Here is a 26,965-nt window from a genome sequence, read left to right as displayed (position 1 = left end):
ATCATTGTTTAAATCATTTTTAGGGAATATCTTTACAAAGCCTTGCTGAGAATCCCTTATGAAGAGATAGACTAGTCCAAAACCTGTCACTCCTGTCAGATTTCTACTACCTACTGTAAGTGACAGCAATATAGGAGAAAAGTAATTTATGGCTCATTTTACTCTGGAAAAAAACATACTTCTTATTTTTCTATGTTTGTACATATTTTAAATTTTACAATTTTTCGCCATAGTGCCCCTTTAATCAGTTAGTACGTGTTTTTTTTTTCTTCTCCATAGCAGTGCATTGTGAAAAAGATTTCAGTTAAAACACACTAAGGGCCCGTTTCCACTAGGAGCGGTGCGATGCGGCTACATAGCCGCATCGCACCGCAGGTGTGCTGAAACACATGCACGGCAATGGAAGGGTTTCCACTGCATGCATGTTGTGCGGAGCGGTGTGGAACGCATGACCGCATCCGCCCGCAGCCGCATCCCATCTCCTCCATTGACTTCCGCATCGGGAGATGCGGAAGTGATGCAGCCGGCGGCGGAAGTGATGCGATGCGGCTACGTAGCCGCATTCGCATCACTTTAAAGTGGAAACTGGCCCTAAGTGTGAACTGTGCCAAAGGAAACGTTACTTTGAAAATCAGTTGTCCATTCAGTTGTAACTGAGAGCAACTGATTAAGTGTAATCGGGGCCTTACAGAGCCATCAATACTTGTCATCTATTAACTATCTATCATCATAGATAATGCTAACACTAACGTAAAAAGATGTATGTATATGCGTGCTTTTCAATCATTGAAAACAGGTACAGGACAACCACCAACATAATACCTGTAATACAGTATGCTAAGCAAATCAACCTGATATGAACACTTTACAAATGTCACTGTGCATTTTTCAGAAATCCTTGGAATTTCAGTGCAGGTCACATGACTAATGCCTAGGGATGTGAGAGAATCTGTATAATAGACACATGGGCCCATATGCAATTAATATTTTCACTTAGGGCTCGTTGACATTGCGTTCCGCTCGCGTTAGCATTCGCGTTGGTCTTTTTTTGAAGCAATTTTTTTTTCGAATCCCAGCACTTTGGTGGGCATTGCTTTTTTGTGAAAAGCACTTTTATAAGCAGTTTTCCAGAGCATTTTTTTAATTCACTCCCTGACCAATACAATGTATTTTTTCCTAAAATCGCTCACGCAATCGCTGCACATAGCGATTTTGTGAGCATTTTGCGTTTTTCCTATACCTCCCATTGAGGTGGAATCGCCTCAAAAACGGTACAGGCACCACTCTGCCGACCACAAAGCGGGTGCAACGCGCTCATATGAACCTTCTCATAGAGATTCATTGCACAAGAGTTTTGGGGGCGATTTTAATGACACTTTGTAAAAAAAAACAATTAAAATCAATTTCCGCTTACTTGTGACAAAAAATAAAATCTTCTATGAACTCACCATACTCCTAAAGGAATACCTTGGCGTGTCTTCTTTCTAAAATGGGGTCATTTGTGGGGTTCCTATACTGCCCTGGCATTTTAGGGGCCCTAAACCGTGAGGAGTAGTCTTGAAACCAAATGTCGCAAAATGACCTGCGAAATCCTAAAGGTACTCATTGGACTTTGGGCCCCTTAGCGCAGTTAAGGTGCAAAAAAGTGCCACACATGTGGTATCGCCGTACTCAGGAGAAGTAGTATAATGTGTTTTGGGGTGTATTTTTACACATACCCATGCTGAGTGGGAGAAATATCTCTGTAAATAGACAATTGTGTGTAAAAAAAAAAATCAAAAAATTGTCATTTACGGAGATATTTCTCCCACCCAGCATGAATATGTGTAAAAATACACCCCAAAACACATTATACTACTTCTCCTGAGTACGGCAATAACATATGTGTGGTACTTTTTTGCAGCCTAACTGCGCTAAGGGGCCCAAAGTCCAATGAGCATCTTTAGGCTTTACAGGGGTGCTTACAATTAGGCACCCTTCAAAATGCCAGGACAGTAAACACACCCCACACATGACCCCATTTTGGAAAGTAGACACTTCAAGGTATTCAGAGAGGAGCATAGTGAGTCCGTGGCAGATTTCATTTTATTTTTGTCGCAAGTTAGAAGAATTGGAAACTTTTTTTTTTGTCACAAAGTGTCATTTTCCACTAACTTGTGACAAAAAATAAAATCTTCTATGAACTCACCATGCCTCTAAGTGAAAACTTTGGGATGTCTTCTTTCCAAAATGGAGTCATTTGGGGGGTATTTATACTATCCTGGAATTTTAGCACCTCATGAAACATGACAGGTGCTCAGAAAAGTCATAGATGCTACAAAATGGGAAAATTCACTTTTGGCACCATAGTTTGTAAACACTATAACTTTTACCCAATCCAATAAATATACACTAAATGGATTTTTTTTATCAAAGACATGTAGCAGAATAACTTTCGTGCTCAAATGTATAGGAAATTTTACTTTATTTGAAAAATGTCAGCACAGAAAGGTAAAAAAGTCATTTTTTTGACAAAATTCATGTCTTTTTTGATGAATATAATAAAAAGTAAAACTTGCAGCAGCAATCAAATAGCACCAAAAGAAAGCTGTATTAGTGACAAGAAAAGGAGGTAAAATTCATTTAGGTGGTAGGTTGTATGAGCGAGCAATAAACCGTGAAAGCTGCAGTGGTCTGAATGGAAAAAAAGGCTGTGGTCCTTATGGGGTGAAAAGACTGTGGTCCTCAAGTGGTTAAAAATAACTAAAAATTATTTTGGGTATTTTCTTGCTTGCTGGACGCTGGTGGCTTAAAAGGAGTTTTATAACAAGGGCCCATATGTAATTCACTTTTTCACCTGAGTTTTCTCCTAGGTGATATTTTCACAAGTTGTAAATAAAATGCATTTTAAATCACCAGTAAGCAAAAAAATACAAAATGATTTTGCTAGTAGTTTTTCAACTACTTTTTGGTACTTTTATGATAAAATACTATTCTGGTTCTCGTACTTTTCTGATGAAAAAATAACAAAAACTAGGTGAAACGTCTTCTGAGTTTTCTCCTAGGTGATATTTTTACACCTGGGCCCATATGCAATTAAGTTTTTCTCCTTAGTTATCTCCAGGTGATATTTGATAAATTGTCAATAAAATGCCTTTTAAAAAAACAGCAAGCAAGAAAATACTGAAAATAATTACAATAGTACATTTTCACCTACTTTTTGATACTTTTTCAGTTGCTGAAATTTTTTTATATAGAAGAAAAAAATGATCTCCTAGGAGAAAGCTCGGTAGAAAAAGTGAATTGCATATGGGCCCTTGTCAATAAAATGCTGTCTAAACCACCAACAAGCACAAAAATAATAATTTTAGAGGTATTTTTCACCAACGTTTTAGTGCTTTTTCAATTGCAAAGTGATTGTGAGAATCCGCTCAGCTGCCTGCGCAGGCAGGCAGCCTTTTGACCATTGTTTAGGTTTGCTTGCTGCAGGACTTTGGAAAGGAGACCTTCTGTCAGTTGTGCAGCTTGTGTTGCTGAGGGATTTGCATACATTAGTCATGCAAATCCGTTACCTGCCTTCTTTTGATGACTGGCACTATAAAAGCATTCTGCTCCCAGAATGCTTTGCTGGACATTTCCCTTCCATGGTCTGTTCCTGATGGACACTGCTGGAGTGTCAGCCATTGCTATCTAGTATAGTTAATTCCTGGGGGTTGCTTTAGGCTCCCCTTCTAGTCCAGTCAGGTTGTATTATCTGTTTTGCCTGTTCCGTCTGTCTTGTGTTTGGATCGTACAAGCCCTAGCGTTAGCGGCTGTGGATCCTTCTGATTGAGTCTGGAGTGTAGGTTGGAACAGCGGTTGTTTCTGCCTACCTCATCTGTTCTGTCTGCCGTGTGTTTGGATCGCACTCGCCCTAGCGCTAGTGCTGGGGATCCTTCTGTTCTGTCTCCTGGGATCGCGCTAGCCACTTTTCGCTAGCGCTGGGGATCCTTCTGTTCTGTCTTCTGGGATCGCGCTAGCCACTTTTCGCTGGCGCTGGGGATCCTTCTGTTCTGCTACTCTGTCTCCTGGGATCGCGCTAGCTACTTTTTCGCTAGCGGCCTAGCGCTGGGGATCCTTCTGTTCTGTCTTCTGGGATCGCGCTAGCTACTTTTCGCTAGCGCTGGGGATCCTTCTGTTCTGTCTTCTGGGATCGCGCTAGCCACTTTTCGCTAGCGCTGGGGATCCTTCTGTTCTGCTACTCTGTACCTGGATCGCGCTAGCCACTTTTCGCTAGTGCTGTGGACCCTATCTCTCGCTTGTCCCTGTTTTCGTGTGTCTGTCTTGTCTGATTCGAAACGCTTGCTGTAGGCTCGGTGAGGTAACCGTTAAGCAAGCGCTCGCGTCCTCTGTTTCATGTTTGTCTGTTAATGGTTAGTTAGGCGTGCTTGTCTCTATTGTGCTTATCACGTGGAGACCGCGCATAACCGCGTGCACTGTTGCGAATGAGTGCGGTGTTCGCGGTTAGCTAGCGTTTGTTATTTTCCGTATTTCCTTATTGTATTATTTGCTGTGCCTTTGCTACTCTCGTGCTCCGCCTTGCTGTACCTTGTGTCACGTCTGGCGATCGCACCTCTCGCGATCGCGTTCCTGCTTCTTATCTGCTGTGGTGTGTGCACAGTCGCGGGTTGGCAACTAATTTTATGCACACACACACAATCTGTCTCTGTGCTCACTCTCAATCGCTTCTCTTGCGATTGCGTTTCTTCCCTTCGTACAATTCCTGTCTGGCGTGTGTGGTAGGGCAGAGGAGCTGTTCCTCTGCACTCCACAGCTCCACCTGCCAACAGGAATTTCCCTCTGCAGGTGCATAGCACCTAGCCTGGGTGTCCTCAATTATACGCTTGTGGAGGAAATCCGCCGCGTCAGCGCACGTCTGGTGCGCTGACCACGGAGACGATTCCGCAATCGTTACAGAGATGAAAAATTATTTTAAAAAGAAGTTGGAAACTTTTCTCCAAGGAGAAAACTCAGGAGAAAAAGTGAATTGCATATGGATCATAGTATCTGATTAGAGTTCAGTAAGGGCTTGTTCACACTATGAGCGTTTGCGGATTTTTTAAGCACTGGCGATTTTAGAAATCGCCCTTAAAGCGCTTGTGCAATGATTTCCTATGAGAGTGTTCACATGTAAGCGTTTCGATTTTCAAATTGCAAATGCACTACATGTACCATTTTCTGAGCGCTTTTGCTATAATCGCGTTGTATAGAGATTTCCCAAGAACTTTTAAGAATAAATACATTGTATTTATTCTTTTCTGGGTCAAAGAGCTCACTTCCTGACAATCTCAATCAGAAAAGCGCTTAGAAAAGTGCTTACAAAAGCATTTTCTAAGCTCAAAGTGCAGGGAAAAGGGTTTTGAAAAATTCTCAATAAATCGCTCAGCCGAGTCAGCGCTTGTATAGCGTTGGCAATTTATAATGTGAACAAGGCCTAAAGGTGTATAAATTAGCTGTGGACATCACATCTTACTGAATCCAGCAGACATGGTTCACAAAAACCATGAGAGCGTAAGCTCATATGATATCGCCCAGCACTGTCTGTTATGTGCTGGGGCCACATGAGCCTTTTGACTCAGCTACCGAAGTGAAGGAAGCTTTCAAGGCTGCTGAAAACGTTCTATCAAAATTATCTTGAGTATTTTCTTGCTTGCTTGCTGGTGGTTTAAAAGGCACTTTATTGACAAAATTGAAAATATCACCTAGCAGAAAACTGAGGAGAAACAGTTAATTGCATTTTTCATTTTCCATACTAAAATAAACTATTTTTGCATTTTCACAAATTTTTATTTTCTCAAAATTGAAAATAGCATTTTCGAAGCGAAAATGACTTTGGTGAAAATCCGCAAGCAACACTGCTCAGCAAGGATATTATATACTAGGAGAGAATGCACTATACTGTTACTTTTTCCATGATAGCTACTCCCATGGTGAGAATATCAAAAGTTACATGGTGTAGCTTTAAGAACTTAAAGGACAACTGTAGCAAGAGTTATGTGGAGGCTGCCATATTTATTTCCTTTTAGGAAGTACCAGTTGCCTGGCAGTTCTGCTGATCCTTTGCCTCTATTGCTTTTAGCCATCGACCCTGAACAAGCATGCAGCAGATCAGGTGTTTCTGACATTGTCAGATCTGGCAAGATTATCTGCATGCTTGTTTCTGGTCTTATTCAGACACTACTGCAGCCAAATAGATCAGCAGGGCTGCCAGGCAACTGGTATTCTTTAACTATTTGACATTCCTGGACGTGAAACTCACATCCAGGAAGCCATGTGCACTCCTGCGCGTTCCCGCGGCCGATCGCGCGCGTGCACGCGCGCTCCCAGCCCGCGGTTTGTTAGCCAATGAATCAGTGAATCGGGCCATGGTGCCCGATCACTGATTCCTCTCCCCCGCAGAAAAAGCGACAGCTTCTCTCGGAAGCTGCGCTTTTTCTGCTTCCTACGTCGCTCTAAGCGTACGTGTTACGCTTAGAGTGACGTCATTGTAAACAAACCCATGGCTGCCATCTTGTGGCCAAAAAGTAAACTACATCTAAATGTTAAATGAAAATAAAAATACACATATAGTTACAAAAAAAATACAATTTCAATCCCACCCTCCCAAAAATACCCATATAAAATGTTTAATAAAAAAAAACAAAAAACCATTACAATAAAAAAAAACACAAATATTTACCTAAGGGTCTAAACTTTTTAAATATCTATGTAAAGATGAAATATTTCTGTTTTTGTTTTTTTATTATAAGCTTGTAAATAGTGATGAATGCAAAATGGAAAAAATGCACTTTTATTTCCAAATAAAATATTGTCGCCATACATTGTGATAGGGACATAATTTAAACGGTGTAATAACCGGGACAAATGGGCATATTCAATACGTGGGTTTTAATTATGGAGGCATGTATTATTTTAAAACTATAATTGCCGAAAAGTGAGAAATAATGGTTTTTTCCGGTTTTTTTCTTATTCTTCCTTTTAAAATGCATTTACAGTAAAGTAGCTCTTAGTAAAATGTACCCCCCAAAGGAAGCCTAATTGGTGGTGTAAAAAATAAGATATAGATCAGTTCATTGTGATAAGTAGTAATAAAGTTATAGGCTTGTGAATGGGAGGTAAACATAGCTCGGATGCATAAAGTGAAAAACGACTGAATGCGAACTGGTTAAAAGGAAACAAATATGGCAGCCTCCATATACCTCTCACTTCAGTTGTCCTTTAACCACTTAACGACCGCCTAACGCCGATAGGCGGCGGCTGGTCCTTAGTGGTTTTTCGAGCGGCCGTTCCATGTCAGTTTACGGAGGGTGTCTCCGTGAACAGCCTGTGAGCCTCCGATCGCGGCTCGCAGGCTAAATGTAAACACGCGGGGAAGAAATCCCCGCTGTTTACATCATACGGCGATGTAAAGGAGATCGGCGATCCCCGGCCTCTGATTGGCCGGGGATCGCTGGCATTTGATAGGGTGAAGCCTGTCAGAGGCGGCGCAGGACGGATCTCCGTCCTGTGCCGCCCACAGCGAGAAGGAGAGGGAGAGAGGGAAGGAGTGGGAGGGCGGAAATCGCTGCGGAGGGGGGCTTTGAGGACCCCCCCGCGCTTGTCACACATAGCCGGCAGCGATCAGATTCCCCCCCCAGCAGGACATCCCCCTAGTGGGGAAAAAAGGGGGGAATTCTGGTCGCCCTGGCTGCCACACGATCTGTGCTGCGGGCTGGAGAGCCCACGCAGCACAGATCTAAGAAGCTGCAAGCACATATTATATACAGACAGAAGATTTAATGCAACTGAGTAAAAGTCAGCCTCAAAATCCCACCACTAGGATGCAATGTAGTATGTTTTCAAGTTTAGCCTCCAGGCTTTATTCAGAAAAATGTGTTCTTAAATCTTCCTAATAAGTAAAATCTTGTTCAAGGTTAACAACTGCAACAAAACATTGGCTTTGTGCTTGGATAAGTTGATGGAACTGACCGAACGTGTAGAGGTGATGGAAATGGAAGGACTTTTCCAAACAGAGCGGGACTTTGAGCTCATCAGGTTTCAGATAACAGAGTTGGAGGCTCTCATACTGCAGTTGAAGACTTCCTTAAATGGATCCAGCTCAACAATACAGACCCTGTACCAGGAGGTGAGGAGGGTGGTTTTTGAAAAAATGACTAACCAATTCTTGTATTTCCTTATCACTCTGAGCATGTAATTATTATGTTAAGTAGTTTAAAATACACATTTATTATTTAATTAGTTGAATATGAAACATTAGCTATTAAAATTGTATTTGTAACCAGCAGCTGACAGGGCCAGCGCTACCATAGGGGCAACCTGGGCATGTGCCCTAGGGCCCTGACCACTGTTGGTCCCCCTACAGCTCTCCTTCCAGCTATATAGTAGTACTGGGGGCCCCTGCGACATTTTCATCAGCATAGCGACTCACCTGTCCTTGCAGTTGTGCTCTGCTATTAGTATGTGCACTTCTGCCCAGGGCCGGATTTCTGGGTGGCCACCAAGTCTCGGGCCTTGGGCGGCAGTTAGCCAGAGGTAGAGATGGGCCGAACGGTTCGCCGGCGAACTTTGGGGGTTCGCGTTCGCCTGCATCAGGCGAACTTTTGCGGAAGTTCGATTCGCCCCATAATGCTGTATTGAGCAAAATTTTTACCCTCCATTTCACTGTCAGCAGACATGTTATTGTCAAACACACTGCTTGAGAACCTGCCCACCCTCCCTTCAAGCTAGGTCCTTTATACCATTTGACTCAGTTGTCTGCCTACACTAATTAGTTATGGGACAGCTGCTACACACTCTGCTAGGGAGATTTTAATTGGCCTCCTCCCTCCTACCGGAGGGAGGAGGGTCTCTTCTGCCAGGGAATTATACTATTTTAAAAACCAGTATACATCATATTATAGCTGGGAATTGAACCCAGATCTCCCTGTGTGGTGGGCACGTCACCCTAAGCACTGTACCACTACAGTAGTAAGTGAAGCTAGCCTAAAATGTACCATTTATGCTCAATGCAATAGAACCATTAGGTTGCTTAAAGGAGAACTGTAGTGAGAGGTATATGGAGGCTGCCATATTGATTTCCTTTTAAGCTATACCAGTTACCTGGCAGCCCTGCTGATCTATTTGGCTGCAGTAATAATAATAATAATATTCCAAACATTTGTATAGTGCTTTTCTCCTGTCGGACTCAAAGCGCTTAAGAGCTGCAGCCACAGGGACGCACTCAAGAGGCCACCCTGCAGTGTTAGGGAGTCTTGCCTTGAACTCCTTAATGAATAGGTACTTGACCTAGCCAGGATTCAAACCCTGGTCTCCCATGTCAAAGGCAGAGCCCTTAACCAGTACACTATCCAGCCACTGTAGTATGAATCACACCAGAAACAAGCATGCAGCTAATCTTGTCAGATCTTACAAAAATGTCAAACACCAGATCTGCTGCATGCTTGTTCAGGGTCTAGGGCTAAAAGTATTGGAGGCAGAGGATCTGCAGGATAGCCAGGTAACTGGTATTGCTTAAAAGGAAATCAATATGGTAGCCTCCATATACCTTTCACTACAGTTCTCCTTTAAAGGGAACATTAACTGAGAATGATATGGATGTTTCCTGTAAACAATACCAGTTGCCTGGCAGTCCAGCTGATCTTTGTGACTGCAATAGTGGCTGAATCACACCCTGAAACAAGCATGCAGCTAATCCAGTCTGACTTCAGTCAGAGCACCTGATCTGCATGCTTGTTCAGGGGCTGTGGCTAAAAGTATTAGAGACACAGGATCAGCAGGCGATTCAGGCAACTGGTATTATTTTAAAAGGAAAAATCCATATCCTTCTCCGTTTAGGTTCCCTTTAAGGATTTGTAGCATAAAAGCCAACTCACATTGGCTGGGATTTGAACCTGGGTCTCACTGAATGGTGGACAAGCACACTAACCACTATACCAACTGAAGCTGGCCTGAAATTGCTGGCCTAAAATTTACTATTTATGCTCAATACAAGAGAAAAAGTAGACAAGACAAATAACACAAAAGAGAAGGCCATGTCTGGCTAAATATCTGTAAGCAGTGGCTGCATGGTGTAATGGATAATGGCGCTGCCTCTGACAAAGGAGACCAGAGTTCAAATCTCAGCTCTGTCTGTTCAGTAAGCCAGCACCTATTCAGTAGGAGACCTTAGGCAAGTCTTCCTAACACTGCTACTGCCTATAGAGCATGCCCTAGTGGCTGCAGCTCTGGTCCTTTGAGTCCGCCAGGAGAAAAGTGTGATATAAATGTTATTTGTCTTGTCTACTTTTTCTCTTGTATTGAGCATAAATAGTAAATTTTAGGACAGCAATTTCAGGCCAGCTTCAGTTGGTATAGTGGTTAGTGTGCTTGTCCACCATACGGTGAGACCCAGGTTCAAATCCCAGCCAATGTGAGTTGGCTTTTATGCTACAAATCCTTAAAGGGAACCTAAACGGAGAAGGATATAGATTTTTCCTTTTAAACCAGTTGCCTGAATCGCCTGCTGATCCTGTGTCTCTAATACTTTTAGCCACAGCCCCTGAACAAGCATGCAGATCAGGTGCTCTGACTGAATTCAGACTGGATTAGCTGCATGCTTGTTTCAGGGTGTCATTCAGCCACTATTGCAGTCACAAAGATCAGCTGGACTGCCAGGCAACTGGTATTGTTTACAGGAAACATCCATATCATTCTCAGTTAAGGTTCCCTTTAAAGGAGAACTGTAGTGAAAGGTATATGGAGGCTACCATATTGATTTCCTTTTAAGCAATACCAGTTACCTGGCTATCCTGCAGATCCTCTGCCTCCAATACTTTTAGCCCTAGACCCTGAACAAGCATGCAGCAGATCTGGTGTTTGACATTTTTGTAAGATCTGACAAGATTAGCTGCATGCTTGTTTCTGGTGTGATTCACACTACTGCAGCCAAATAGATCAGCAGGGCTGCCAGGCAACTGGTATAGCTTGAAAGGAAATCAATATGGCAGCCTCCATATACCTCTCACTACAGTTCTCCTTTAAGCAACCTAATGGTTCTATTGCATTGAGCATAAATGTTAAATTTTAGGCTAGCTTCACTTACTTCTGTAGTGGTACAGTGCTTAGGGTGATGTGTCCACCACACAGTGAGATCTGGGTTCGATTCCCAGCTATGGTATGATGTATACTGGTTTTTAAAATAGTATAATTCCCTGGCAGAAGAGACCCTCCTTCCTCTGGTAGGAGGTAGGAGGGAATAGGTAGAAGGGTAGAAAGGGAGGAGGGCAACTAAAATCTCCCTAGCAGAGTGTGTATAGCAGCTGTCCCATAACTAATTAGTGTAGGTAGGCAAATGGTATAAAGGACCTTGCTTGAAGGAGGGTGGGCGGGTCCTCCAGCAGTGATGTGTATTTCACTCAATTAGGTGTGGCTCCAGGTATTAGAGCTTTTGAAACATGTTTTCTATCATTTTTCCAGTTGATAGAATTTTTTTAAACTTTCAAAGTTCACCTCCCCATTGAAGTTTATTGCGGTTCGCGAACTTTTTTGCGAACCGCACCTTTCGCGGAAGTTCGCGAACAGGGTTCGCGAACCTAAAATCGGAGGTTCGGCCCATCTCTAGCCAGAGGGCAGCTGGACATGGAAGAGGGATTGCTGCATATAGAAGAAGATCCTGCAAATGGAATACAGGGTAGACTGCACAAGGAATAGGAGGGGGTGCTGCACATGGAGGAGAAGCTGTAAGAAAGTTGTTCTAGGCTTAGGGGGAAAAAAATACAAATCCAACCTTGCTCCCGCCTTAATCTTCGCTGGCCACATCTTCTCAGTGACCCGGCGCATGTTACTGCGAAATAACATGTGGTGGGTCACAGAGGAAAGGCGCCCCGTGAGGATAAAGATGAGAATGCGTGGACTGATGCAGGAGTAAGCCAGCTGAGGCAGGTGAGTTGCTTTGCTGCCACAAACTTTGCTGGGGCCACTATAAAGCTGGGAGGAGACCTGTGGCAGAGGCAACTGAATTCAACAGCAACTCAGGGACCCCTAATGCTGCTTGGGGTGGGAGGATGTCAGGCCTGTCTGTGCTTTTATTGTATTTGATCCTTATGGCTAGGATTTTATTTAGTGCTTTCCCTCTTCCCCTATTAGTGATCTTAGCACAAACAGCTTGCTGGTGTGTTCGCATGGTACATATGCAGGTACTAGCAGTTCCCTTGCAGGAATCTTAGTTAGATGCACTAACTGTCCCAGGGAGGATGGCAAGGATATGTGCTCCTATTCCTTAGATAGGTTTTGATGCACTGAATGCATGTATGTTTGTGCTATGCATGTTACAGGGCCAGAGTTAGGACACATACGACACTGGGCTACCTCTACTCGGTGTATGTGACTAAGCAAAGAGACTTTATTCTTGTAACAAAGATTTAAATTAGTTGTAGGGACAGCATTGATTGCTGCATGAGTTTTGTGAATGGATTCGCATGAGGATTTGCATCCTCATGTGTGCGGAAGTTCATTTTGACTTTGCTGCCTGGGGCCAGTCTGTCAGGGGAACCCCAGGTTATGAATAATGTTACAAAACAGATTATCCCCCAGTTTTTCTACATTGTGTTGTAGATCTATAGGATTTCCACTATGGTGAGACAGCTGGAGGTCTATGATCAGAACAATGTTCTGGCGACCAGACGGGAGGCTGCAGCTCTACAGAAACAACTGGAGGACTGTGAAAATAATCTAACAACCTCAAACCAGCCTTCCCTTCCTCCAGTAGACTACGGTAGGTCACAGCAGTATCTGCAAGTCAATGTTATAGAAAATCTCTATGCGGTGTCTTTGGATTGGGTATTCAGAAAAAATAACATTTATAGTAATTCCCAGTGGTGTTGATCCAGGGATTTTATCTGATTGCCATCTGGAGTCGAGAAGGACTTTTTCCCCTTTTGGGGCTAATTGGACCATGCCTTGTAAGGGTTTTTTGCTTTCCTCTGGATCAACAGGGATATGTGAGGGTGCAGGCAAGCGTTGTACTTTATTTTCTGGTTGAACTCAGTAAACTACAGTAAATACTTCTGCATACAGTTTAAACAGCCTCTATAGTTTGCTGGCCAACTCATCTATTTAAATAAATAGGTTCAGGAGATATGAAAAGTAACATATTATTTCTATTATGGCTTCAAAGACGATAGTTTTATGCTTAATCACAACTAGATTCAGACTAGTAGGCAGGGGTGCCATAGCAATAGCCATAGCAGCTGCTATGGGGCCCCGGAGCAATGTGGCCTGGATGATACTTGGTTACCTTCCTATGTTCCTCCTTCACTTTAACTCAGCACCCATGGACTAATAGAGATGGGCCGAATTATTCACCCGGCGAATAGTTTGCAGCGAACAACGGGTGTTAGTGTTCGCCCCCTCAGGTGAATACATACCACATGTATTCACCTGTAGAGGAGCCCCATTGCTCCGGGGCCCCATAGCAGCTGCTATGGCTGCTATGGCTATTGCTACGCCCCTGCCTACTAGGCTGAATCTAGTTGTGATTAAACATAAAATGTAAAGGGGGCAGGTCAAACACCACGTTTGACCCGCCCCCTTTACATTATAATGGAGCCCAACTTTGACCCTTCACCCAGATTTATCAGACACATGACAGCCAATCAGCTATGCCTCCCACCTGGACTGCACCTCCCCCACACCTATGCCAGCACAGAAGCCATTTTGCAGTCTGTATTTGGCTTCTGTGCAAGGCAGATCAGGGAGAGTGTGCTTCTGACAGGGAGATAGAGTTAGGTAGGCCTGTGTTCTGTGATTTATAGATTCTTGCTGTTACCACATTGTTCTGAACAGCTAAGTACTTCTTAGCAGGGATGCTCTGATAGTACTTTTTGAGATCCGATTTGATCCGGATCCGAATATCCAGATATTCGGATCTGGTTCGGATATCCGAATCCGACCTTTTAGATATCCGCGTGAACGCGGATATCTGGACGCATTATCCGCGGATATGCGACCTATTCAGATATCCGGATAGACAAACCGGAAGTGCCTTTCAGAATGCTTTAAAAACGTTTTTAACCTTCGAAAACACCTTCTACCCTCCTCTACTCTGTCTCTCTGATTTTGTCTTCCAGGGATTTGTAGGCTGTCAAAAGCAAGCTCACATACATTGGCCAGGAATCAAACCCAGGTCCACTGCTTGGAAGGCAGCTCTCCTCACCACTATACCACCATTGGCCGGGAATCAAACCCAGGTCAACTAACATTACAGGCTGAACTACAAGAAAGGCCCAAGAGTAGTCTTAGCTACCGTAATATCTATGTTACGCCAGGGCCTTTATTACACTTTCTCTTAAAGGGCTATGGAAACCGTTTTGCCCATGCGATAAAGCGAGGTGCAAAAATGAAATCATGCCTAGCAGAGGATGGTTTCAATCCATCAACCTCTGGGTTATGGGCCCAGCACACTTCTGCTGCACCACTCTGCAGTCTGCTTAAATTGGAATACAATCTTCAAGTTTAAGAAGGGTACATTAGTTCCCTTCACAAAACACAAGGCAATTCCTTGGTGGGCTTGAACCACCAACCTTTCGGTTAACAGCCAAATGCGCTAACCAATTGTGCCACAGACACTGTGCACACAGTTGCTGCTAAATGGCTATCTGGGGTTCTCTTCGGACAACTGTTGAACACAAAAGGCAAGGCCATCCCTAGCAGGAAGGGTTGCATGGCCACCTAGATTTTCATCCTTCCCACCCTTGCCCTGGAATCTTCCAGACTTCCAATTGCTGTCCTTTTCTGTGTGTGTTACACCAGCATCATCCAGGGGGGCACATGATCCTTCTGATTCTGAAGTCTTGAATTGAATCCTGTAAGCAGTTTCACCATGTGTCCCACTGCCTTCATCTAGCAGATTAAGGAAATAAGCAAGCTCATTTTTCTCTTGGGTATATCACAATGGTACATGCAGGGCCGGCCCTAGACTTTTTGCCGCCTGAGGCAAATTTATAAAAAAAATTGCCGCCGCCGCGAACCCCCCCCCCCATGGGGGGCCGCCGAACCGGAGGGGTAGCGGGCAGGACGGGGGTATTGGGCCTAGCGGTGGGGAGGGGGGTCGGACCACCCCCTTCCCTCACCTGGGTCCCCCGATCTGCGCTCCCCTCCAGCTGTAACAGGAAGCTGCCGATGCCCAACAGTAAAAGGCACGGGCGGGGAGGACTCACCTTATCCGCGTTCCAGCGTGCGCTCCACTGACGTCACTTCCTGCATCGCCGCCCACTGTATTGTAAGTGGACGGCGATGCAGGAAGTGACGTCAGTGGAGCGCACGCTGGAACGCGGATAAGGTGAGTCCTCCCCGCCCGTGCCTCTTACTATTGGGCATCGGCAGCTTCCTATTACAGCTGGAGGGGAGCGCAGATCGGGGGACCCAGGCGAGGGAGGGGGGGTCCGACCCCCCCTCCCCACCGCTAGGCCCAATACCCCCGTCCTGCCCGCTACCCCTCCGGCTCGGCGGACGGGCGCCGCCCCTAGAAGTTTGCCGCCTGAGGCAAACGTTTCACCCCGCCTCATGAGCGGGCCGGCCCTGGGTACATGCTAGGCCGGCTTCAGCATGTAATGCTGTCAGTAGTATAGTGGTGAGCATAGCTGCCTTCCAAGCAGTTGACCTGGGTTCGATTCCTGGCCAATGCATGTGAGCTTGCTTTTGACAGCCTACAAATCCCTGGAAGGCAAGATGAGAGAGGTGAGTGTGGTGTTGGTCCTTTTTGCCACCAAACTTGTAATCTGGGAGATATCCGGGTCGGCCGTCAAACTATCCGCAGATAGCTATCCGGATTTATGCCCAACTATCCAGAATCCGGATCCGGCTGGATAGTGTGAAAATGGTCGGATATCCGGGTTACCCGAATATCTGAAATCCGGATGAGCATCCCTGCTTCTTAGGGCTGTTACATTGTTTTTCTTGCTATTGTATTACTGCTCTGTGTCCAGTGCACAAGTTAGCTGTTGGAGACAGGTCTGCTGGTCCTAGTAGTGCACTGACCATAACCCAATAATCCTCCACACCACTACTTGTATCTAGTATCCACTACTGGCCCTTGTATAAGACCTCAGTGCTGTTGGAGACAGGTCTGATGGCCCTAGCAGTGCACCGACCATAACTCAATAATCCTTTAGGCCTCAGTGCAGAATCAGTGTTTTTTTGGTCACTAAACTGTCATTGAACTACCTCAGCCTGACCAAAGAGGCTGGAAAACGTGATCGCCTGCACTCCCACGATTTTGCACACAAGCAAGGTGGCCACTACACGCCACTACACAAAGATTTCTGCGAGACGACTAACATTTATGTCCTGGAGGTTTCAACTAGTAAAAACAAAGATATGCTCACCTGACGTAATCACTAAAGGTCTTTGTGGTTGATTGCAGACTGCGGTGTGTTAAACGTGGCGTTTGGTCTGTCAATGTGAAGCCGGCGTAACCCTTACATTACCTGATGGACATGTACACACGCCGGACGTTTTAAAGCACTTTATTCCACCAATTTAGGAATGTAATGTGATTTCTGCACTTTAGAGATGAAAACAAGACTCTGCGTAAATTACGTAATTTGTGGTGGGACTTTTGCCATTAAAGTGCCATCCAGGTGTTAAGCCCCTTTCAACAATTTTTCCATCACTTTTGTGGCCAGAAACAGTTCCTGTAGGTTTTAGAATCCACCTGCCCATTAAAGTCTACGGAGATTTGCCAGATTCGTCTGTTCATGAATCTTTGCAGAGATTCTCATTCGCTGTTCACGAATCTTCAGTTTGATGTTCGGCCCATCTCTATGGACTATATACAGTGTAGATTGCATGAGAATGTAAATAGCCCAGTTAACTCATATCTATAGGGTAGGGGCAGGTGGCATTGCTCAAGAGTGTCTACATCTGATGGCCCCATTAAAGTGTTGCTATGGGGCCCCATAATCTCCAGTTAGGCCACCGCTAGTAGATGATACCTTGCAGGAAAATAATCTCTCTCTTGAGTTATCTATTTTCAAATATTAATTATTAAACCAATATATTTTTTACATAAAATATTAACCATGTAACGATTGTGGAATTATTTCCGTGGTCAGCGCTGACACTGCGGAAGTCCTCCACAAACGTATAAAACGACAGAACCCAGCTTTGGTGCAATGCACCTGTAGAGGGGAATTCCCACCGGCAGATGGAGCTGTGGAGTGCAGAGGAACAAAGCCTCTGCACTACCACAGATGCCAGATAGGAATTGTACGAGGGGAAGCAATACAGGGCAAGATAGCCCCCAGTGAAAGAGAATGAGCACAGAGACCGAATGTATGTGTGTCCACCAATCTAGTCGCCACCCGTGAACACACAACAGCGGAAACCAAGTGAGAACGCAATCGGAAGAGCGGCGATTACCAACAGTGACACAAGACCGAGTAGAGACAGAGCACAAGTGTAGCGAGAAAGACACAGCAAACAACAATGATTAGAACCCCAAGGAAAATAACAAACGCACTCGCTAAGCGCGGTCTCCGCACGAAAAGCGCAACAGAGACAAAACGCGCCAACCCTAACTAACCAATGAAACACGAAAATTAATAGAGAACGTGAACGCTTGCTAAACGGTTACCTCACCGAGCCTACAGCAAGCGTTCGTTCCAGACAAGACAGACAGAAGGAGTAACCAGTGGAAACCGCAGCTCTGGTCTACACTCTCAGACAGAGTACAGAAGGAACCACCGCCACTGCCGCTAGGGCGAATGCGATCCCAACAGACAAAATGATTTCCTGACGACTGCCGCTGGCGACAAGACAATCGCAAAGGAAAGACAGAACGATTCGCTACCGTCAACCGCTGGCAACAGCGCAATCGCAAGAACAAGACACGACAGAAAAGGCAGTACAAATATACACTATCCTGACTGCACTAAACAGGAATGCAAGGAGCACTCCCAAAGGGTATCTACTCTAAGCTAGCAATAATAACCAACAATGAGCAGAGGGCTGAGACTCCAGGCAAGTTAGCAGGAACAAACCATCATGACCAGCAGGGAATTCTGGGAGCAAAAGGTATTTATACTGCAAGCCATCAAAGGAAGCAGCTAAGCAATTTGCATGACAAGTGTATGCAAATTCCTCACCAGCAGAGCAACTCTGAAACTTACAGAGTGAAGACATGTCTCTTTTCCTGCAGCACTCAGACCTAAACAATGGTCAAACAGCTGTCTGCCTATGCAGACAGCAGCGCGGATCATTACAAACCATTTATTGAATCCTGACTTATTAAAACGTCCTGTTTGAGCCCGTTATCGGCAACAAGACATTTTAATAAGTTGCACGTTCCCGGCGCTGCTCCGCACATGTGCTCCTGCTGTTTCCGTCGGGATTCCGTGTTCATCGATTGGGGAAGAGGACCGAGCGGTCCTCTACCCAATCGCAATGCCTGGAATGAATGGACGTGACCGCGATCAGTGGCCATATCCATTCATAAGACAGGAAACAGTCACAGCTAGTTAAATGTAAAAAAAAAAAAAAAAAAAAAGTAAACACTTCTTATAAACCGGGAAAGTGTCCACTTGCGCCATCTTGTGGCCAAAAAGTAAAAGTACACATACATGCACATACATGCATATACAATATTTATAAAATTAATAACTTACACTTCCAAAGGCCCCCCCCCCCACCACCAAAAAAAAAAAACTTGTAAAAAAAAATCTGTAAAAAAAAAATACATAAATAGTTGCCTTAGGGCCTCAGCTTTTTAAATCTATATTTTATGAGGGAAAATTACTTTACTACATAGGGGCTTGTAATTATGGACCGGACAAAAAAAACAAAACTGAAAAATAACACCTATATTTCCAAATAAAATATTGTCGCCATACATTGTGATAGGGACATCATTTAAACAGTTTAATAATCGGGACAACTGGGCAAATAAAATGTGTCAGTTTTATCCACAGGAGAATGTTTAATTTTAAAACTATAATGGATGAAAACTGAGAAATAATTAATTTTTCCCATTATTTTCTTATTTTTCCCGTTAAAACGCAATTAGAATAAAAAAATTCTTAGCAAAATGTACTGCCTACAGAAAGCCTAATTGGTGGCGAAAAGTAGTAATAAAGTTTTTAGGGAATAAAAGGGAGGAACACTGACAGGTGAAAATTGCTCTGGTCCGTTAGGGTAAAAACCCTTGGGGGTGAACTGGTTAAACTTTTGTTGTTTACTATTAAATTTAGAGACACACATGCTGCTGCGGCAGTATATTACAATGCACTGGGAAGAGAGTAGACCTGCAACAAAGATATGCCACCTAGTGGTAGATGCTCTTAATAATACATTTCTCTCCAATTTGTTTAGATGTTAACATATGTTCTCTCTCATTTTTCTCTCACTTGCTGGCCTTACAATCTTCATGGCCATTTATGGTTTGAAAGGACACCTGAAGTGAGAGAGATATGGAGGATGCCATATTTATTCCCTATTAAACAATACCAGTTGCCTTGCTGTCCTGCTTTAATGTATCACTAGAGTTTGAAACCCCCACCTGGTACAAGCATGCAGCTAATCCAGCCAAACTTAAAGTAAACCAGAGGGGGAAATAAAATGATGAGCTAAACAAATATATCTATCCTCCTACTCCAACAAATGACTTTTTAGATATGCCATGGTTTTATTTTATATTTAAACATTTACAAGGCAGAGTAAATGTTTTATTATTTTCTCTGCTCAATGGCAATCTATTAAGTGTCCAAGAGTTAAAATACATGAACTATTGACTTTTTTCAATTTCTCCCCTGCCCTCAGAATTTGTATTCTGCCAGGAAAACTTTTATGGCTGTGATGTGCTTATCATTGAGGTTTACTTTATTCCCGACAAGGTACCGAGAAGACAGTTCTGGGACTGTGTCATTGAGCAGAGACAATTAAAACATTAAATCTACTTAAAGGGACTCAGATCTGTAATATAAAAAAAGATTAGACTGGAGCCGACTAACGGCAATGACAGGACCCGGTTCCCGAAGCTGCATACGGCGGAGGACGGTGGCGTGGTAGTGATCCGTGCGGATGGGGCTGGAGGAAGCCCCAGGTATGTATAAATCTCTTTTTTTTATATTACAGCTCTGGTACACTTTAAATCTACTAAAAATCTAAAGTTTTTAAACATAAAATAAAACTGGGAAATGAAAAAAAAAATCATTTTTAGAAGTAGGAGGATAGATACATTTTAACTTAAATTCTTCCCCTCCTAAACTGATCCTTTGAACTAGTACTAGTACCTATTGTAAATGCTCTGCTTTCTGTGAGGTCCTCAAATTGAATTTCTGAAGCCTCCAATCTGTAGTTCCTATTTACAGTTTGAAGACACAGACTTCAAGATGTTTCTTCCTCTGCCATCTATATATATAAAATCGGATGCGTGTGTGTGTATGTGTGTATGTGCCGTGATCACTCGAAAATGGCTTGACCGATTTGAACGAAACTTGGTATACAGATCCCTTACTACCTGGGATGATAGGTTCTGGAGGTCTTGCGGCCCCCCTGCACACCTGGGCGGAGCTACAAACAGCAAATCAGATTTCACCCATTCAAGTCAATGGAAAAAATTGAAAAGGCCGCTATTCTCACAGTATTCAAGCCAGAGTCCCCACACTTGGCACAGTTGGTCACTTCGGGAAAATCCAGGAAAAGTGGGCAGAGCATAAAACAGCCAATCAAATTTCAGCCACTAATTTTTAATGGGAAAATGTAAACTGCGCAAAAGGTGGATCGGCGCAACACCAGGCCGCCTCCGAATGGCCTCCATCAGAGATGCGCTGAGCCCCCCCAGGAACTACAAACGCACCTTGAACCCAAACAGAAGCTCTGCATATACACCAAAAGCATGGCTGTTAAGTGGAAGCAGCTGACCAAAAACGAATTACATTAGTACATAGCAAGGAAATGAGCAGCGCTACTTAAAAACAGACTAGTGCCTACCTGCAAAAGAGTGCAAGCCCCACTTGTGGGGTCGAATACACACCGAGCATACACATGACCTGTCTACCACTAGAGGAGGATGTTGGTTTCCATTCGACCCCACAAGTGGGGCTTGCACTCTTTTGCAGGTAGGCACTAGTCTGTTTTTAAGTAGCGCTGCTCATTTCCTTGCTATGTACTAATGTAATTCGTTTTTGGTCAGCTGCTCCCACTTAACAGCCATGCTTTTGGTGTATATGCAGAGCTTCTGTTTGGGTTCAATGTGCGTTTGTAGTTCCTGGGGGGGCTCAGCGCATCTCTGATGGAGGCTATTCGGAGGCGGCCTGGTGTTGCGCTGATCCACCTTTTGCGCAATTTTCAATGTTCGATTTTATTTGATTAGCCGCACCCAGGCTATGCATATACATAGGTTAGGATTTAGTTAGTGTTAGGCCCCTCCCATGGAGGATTGGCTTCTTCGCAGTGGGAGGGACGAGTACTTAATAGGTTGCATGCAAGCTGTTAATGGAAACCAACATCCTCCTCTAGTGGTAGACAGGTCATGTGTATGCTCGGTGTGTATTCGACCCCACAAGTGGGGCTTGCACTCTTTTGCAGGTAGGCACTAGTCTGTTTTTAAGTAGCACTGCTCATTTCCTTGCTATGTACTAATGTAATTCATTTTTGGTCAGCTGCTCCCACTTAACAGCCATGCTTTTGGTGTATATGCAGAGCTTCTGTTTGGGTTCAAGGTGCGTTTGTAGTTCCTGGGGGGGCTCCGCGCATCTCTGATGGAGGCCATTCAGAGGCGGCCTGGTGTTGCGCTGATCCACCTTTTGCGCAATTTTCAATTTTCGATTTTATTTGATTAGCCGCACCCAGGCTATGCATATACGTAGGTTAGGATTTAGTTGGTGTTAGGCCCCTCCCATGGAGGATTGACTTCTTCGCAGTGGGAGGGACGAGTACTTAATAGGTTGCATGCAAGCTGTTAATGGAAACCAACATCCTCCTCTAGTGGTAGACAGGTCATGTGTATGCTCGGTGTGTATTCGACCCCACAAGTGGGGCTTGCACTCTTTTGCAGGTAGGCACTAGTCTGTTTTTAAGTAGCGCTGCTCATTTCCTTGCTATGTACTAATGTAATTCGTTTTTGGTCAGCTGCTCCCACTTAACAGCCATGCTTTTGGTGGTGTATATGCAGAGCTTCTGTTTGGGTTCAAGGTGCGTTTGTAGTTCCTGGGGGGGCTCAGCGCATCTCTGATGGAGGCCATTCGGAGGCGGCCTGGTGTTGCGCTGATCCACCTTTTGCGCAATTTTCAATTTTCGATTTTATTTGATTAGCCGCACCCAGGCTATGCATATACATAGGTTAGGATTTAGTTAGTGTTAGGCCCCTCCCATGGAGGGTTGACTTCTTCGCAGTGGGAGGGATGAGTACCTAATAGGTTGCATGCAAGCTGTTAATGGAAACCAACATCCTCCTCTAGTGGTAGACAGGTCATGTGTATGCTCGGTGTGTATTCGACCCCACAAGTGGGGCTTGCACTCTTTTGCAGGTAGGCACTAGTCTGTTTTTAAGTAGCGCTGCTCATTTCCTTGCTATGGAAAATGTAAACTGCAGTCATTCTTAGACTATTTATCACAGGGTTCTCAAACTTGCCACACTTGGTCACTGGGTGAATGAGATTAAGATTCAGGAAAGTGGGTGAAGCCTACAACAGCCAATTAAAATTCACCTATTGATTTTTAAGGGGAATATTTAAACTGCTGCCATTCTTACACTGTTAATGGCAGAGGCTTCAAACTTGCTACACTCGATCACTGGGTGGTGGGGCCACAAACAGCCAATCAGATTTTCTTGGTGGATAAACTGCTTCCTTTCACACATTTTTGATGCCAGGAAACTGAAAGCTCACAAACTTGGTCATTGAGTGACTGTGTGTTAAGGTTGCAAAAAGTGGGCAAAACCAAAAACAAATTTCACTAGGAAAATATAAACTGCAGCCATTCTTACACTCTTAAAGGCAGGGTTGTCAAACTTTGCACTTTTGGTCACTGGGTGACTGGAATTAAAATTCAGGAAAATGGGTGGAGCCTACAACAGCCAATCAAATTCACCTGTTGATTTTCAAGGGGAATATTTACATTGCTGCCATTCCTATACTCTTAATGGCAGGGTTCTCAAACTTTGCCCAGCTGGTCACTTGGTGAATGGGATGAATATTCAAGAAATTGGGTAAAGCCTTTAACAGCCAATCAAATTCACCTATTGATTTTCAAGGGGAATATTTACATTGCTGCCATTCCTATACTCTTAATGGCAGGTGCCTCAAACCTGGTACACAGTTGGTCATTGGGTAACTGGGGTTCAAATTCATTAAGGGGACGGAGCCACAAACAGCCAATCAGATTTGTTTAATTTCAATGGGAATAAACAAATTATTGATACCAAGGACCCCAAAGCTCATAAACTTGGTAATTGAGTGATTGTATGTCAAGGTTAGAAAAAGTGGGCAGCGCCAACAACTACATTTTTTACTTGGGAAAATATAAACTGCAAACATTCTTACACTGTTAATGGCAGGGTTCTCAAACTTGGCACAGTTGGTCACTGGGTGACTGGGATTGATTGATTTTCAAGGGGATTATTTACATTGCTGCCCTTCATACACTCTTAATGACAGAGGTCTCAAATCTGGTACAGTCAGTCACTGGGAGACTGGGGTTTAAATTCTGAAAAGAAACAACAAACTTTTTACATGGGAAATATAAACTGCAGCCATTCCTACTCTGTTAATGGCAGGGTTCTCAAATTTGACACAGTTGGTCACTGGGTGACTGGGATTAACCACTTAAGGACCACAGTGCTAAACCCCCCTAAAGACCAGGGTGTTTTTTCTGTAATTGGCCACTGCAGCTTTAATGCCAAGCTGCAGGGCCACACAACACAGCAGAGGAGTGATCCCCCCCCTCCCCCCCCCCCCCACCAACAGAGTTCTTTGTTGGTGGGGTCTGATCTCCCCCCTGTGTTTATTTTTTTTATCAATATTTAGGTTATTTTATTATTATTATTTATTATAATTTTTTTACTATTTCTTTATTATTATTTTTTTTAAACCCTCCCACCCCCCAGCCGGCCAATCCTGGTGATCGGCTGTCATAGGCTTCTGCCTATGAGAGCTGATCACTCTCTTGTCCCCCAGGGGGACAGCCGTGTCACACGGCTGTCCCCAGTACAGCGCTGCTGCCGATCGCAGCGATGTACATGTAAGTAAACGGCGTTTACACCGTCTAACAGTTTTCTTAGCAGCGATCGCCAGTCGGAGACTGAAGAGGGGGCGGAGCTCCGTCCCCGAGCAGGAGATGCGCGCGCATCCTGCTCACGATCTCCTGCAAACTGCAGCCCCAGGACTTGACGCCAATCGGCATTAGGCGGTCCTGGGGCTGCCGCCGTGGCCACGCCCATGGGCGTGGAGCGGTCTCAAGGTAGTTACTATTCAGAAAAGTGGGTGGAGCCTACAACAGCCAATCAAAATTCACCTATTGATTTTCAAGGGGAATATTGATACTGCTGCCATTCTTACACTGTTATTGGCAGAGGCCTCAAATCTGCTATAGTCGGTCATTAAGTGACTGGGGTTCAAATTCACTAAAGGGGCGGAGCCACAAACAGCCAATCAGATTTCTTTGCTTTTGATGCCAGGAACCTGAAAGCTCAAAACTTAGTCATTCTGTGTCAAGATTACAAAAAGTGGGTGGAGTCAAAAACAGATTTCCTTGGGAAAATTTAAACTGCAGCCCTTCTTCACGGTTAATGGCAGCATTCTCTAACTTTGCACAGCTGGTTACTGGGTGACTGGGATTAATATGCAGAAAAGTGGGTTGAGCCTAAAAAAGCTAATCAAAATTCACCTGCTGTTTTTCAAGGGGAATATTGAAATTGCTGCTATTCTTGCACTGTTAATGGCACAAGCCTCAAACCTGGTACAGTTGGTCATTGGGTCACTGGGGTTCAAATTCAGAAAAGGGGGCGGGCCACAGCCAATCAGATTTGTTTAATTTCACTGGGAAAATACAAATTATTGATGTCAAGGACCCCAAAGCTCACATAATTGGTCACTGAGTGACTGTGTGTCCAGGTTACAAAAAAGTGGGTGGAGCCAAAAACAAATTTTACTGGGAAAACATAAACTGCAACCATTCTTACACTGTGAATGGCAGAGTTCTCAAACTTTGCCCAGATGATCACTGGGTGACTGATTCATATTCAGAGAAGTGGGTGGAGCCTATGATAGCCAATCAAAATTCAGTTGTTGATTTTCAAGGAGAATATTTAAATTGCTGCCGTTTTTACACTGTTAATAGCAGATGCCTCAAACCTGCTACAGTTGGGTCATTGGGCGACTGGGGTTCAAATGCTGGAGAGGGTCTGAGCCACAAACAGCCAATATGATTTTTTTTTATTTGATGCCAAAGACCCCAAAGCTCACAAACTTGATCATTGACTGTTAGTTTGTTAAGGTTTGTTAAGGTTAGGAAAAGTGGATGGAGCCAACACCAGCCAAATACATACCCAGGCAACGCCGGGTCATCAGCTAGTTAATAAATAAAATGTGCTAGCCTGCCCTCTAGATTAGAACACTTCATATTAAGACTGGAAGCAAAGCAAAAGTCCTATAAGCAGGTCACTGATGGATTATATTAGCAGTTTATTGATAGCATAGACGGAGGATAAGCACTAAACATCTAATCACTGTGGACCATTGGTGACCCACTGCTTGTCCTAGTTTAGGTGACAAACTACTTGTTTATATATCAGTTATCCCAATGCTAGTAAGCAAAGAGGCAAAAACTTAAAGTAAATAAAAAATCACTGCCTTCTACAAAATCTTTTCCTGCATAACCTCTAAATCCTTTTTTTTCTGAGAATACGAGAACATTTCTATAAGTCATGATTGACCAACCATAAGTATTGAACCCTTTTGCTAGGACTACTAAATTAAGGTGTATTCTACAATTTACACAGTACTTTATTTCCAGGCTTCATGAAAAAAAAAATTACATGCATGTTAACAAATTCTTTTCATGTTTCACAGGTACCTGCGGCCATGGACCCATTGCAAATATTAGCAAACCTTATCTTCTTCAACAGAATCTGATAGGGGCAGGGCACAAATATGGAGGTTGGGGAAAAGATTCTAAATTAGGATCTGAGCAAAGCCCTTTTTGGGTTGCTCCACTCAGTACAAAAGGACATATAATGTATTACATATACCTCTATAATTCGTATAACGACCTTCTGATCTACAAACACAACATACAGAAAAGGCCCAGCTATTCTGGGCAAGGAAGCGGAATGATCATGTACAACAAGGTACTGTACTATAATTGCTATGAATCCAGGAATATCTGCAAATACAACACAAATACTAATGTTCTAGATCAGGTGGTGCTCCAGAATGCTGCTTACAACAACCACTTCTCCTATGCAGCTACATCTTATCAGGACATTGACTTGGCCGCTGATGAGTATGGACTTTGGGTCCTCTATGCTACTGAAAAACTGGGTGGAAGGCTTCTCATTAGCAAACTTGATGCAAGCACACTGGAGGTGAAGCAGACCTGGACTACCTCAGTCTACAAGCCTGGTGTTAGCAATGCCTTTATGGCCTGTGGAGTCTTGTACACTACCAGAATCTACAATACAAATATGGAGGAGATCTTCTACATGTATGACACGAACACCGGTAATGAGGGATCCCTGAGCATACTAGTAGAGAAGATGGCAGGGACTATGGACAGCCTGTCTTACAATCCGAATGACCATATGCTCTACATGTACAATGATGGCTTCCTAGCCATGTATTATATCACTTTTATGGCAAAGTAGAATTCAAATATTTAAAGGTTAAGCAGCAGGGACAGCCATACTATCCCAGGAAAAAAAACACATATATAAGCAGATAACTACTTGTTCTACTTGCATAACACATGTATTGTA

General features: G+C 43.9%; 1 protein-coding gene across 1 annotated transcript; it reads left to right on the top strand.

Moving 5' to 3' along the window:
• On the top strand, positions 1–26,965 carry LOC137528197 (olfactomedin-4-like). The gene is made up of 4 exons (XM_068249459.1): positions 1–115; positions 7,931–8,143; positions 12,610–12,769; positions 26,061–26,965. Exons 2-4 carry the CDS (start codon positions 7,976–7,978, stop codon positions 26,852–26,854), a joined length of 1,122 nt encoding a protein of 373 aa, XP_068105560.1. The 5' UTR covers positions 1–115; positions 7,931–7,975; the 3' UTR covers positions 26,855–26,965.

This window comes from Hyperolius riggenbachi, chromosome 8, assembly GCF_040937935.1.
Source record: "Hyperolius riggenbachi isolate aHypRig1 chromosome 8, aHypRig1.pri, whole genome shotgun sequence".
NCBI lineage: Eukaryota > Metazoa > Chordata > Amphibia > Anura > Hyperoliidae > Hyperolius > Hyperolius riggenbachi.
This window is presented reverse-complemented; position numbering and strand designations above follow the sequence as displayed.

What these genes read in the sequence shown, in the direction of transcription:
- LOC137528197 (XM_068249459.1), top strand. Translation starts at nt 7,976, where the DNA reads ATGGAACTGACCGAACGTGTAGAGGTGATGGAAATGGAAGGACTTTTC. An exon ending in TACAGACCCTGTACCAGGAG is followed by an intron (nt 8,144 to 12,609) that starts GTGAGGAGGGTG and finishes ATTGTGTTGTAG; the next exon opens with ATCTATAGGATTTCCACTAT. An exon ending in CCTTCCTCCAGTAGACTACG is followed by an intron (nt 12,770 to 26,060) that starts GTAGGTCACAGC and finishes CATGTTTCACAG; the next exon opens with GTACCTGCGGCCATGGACCC.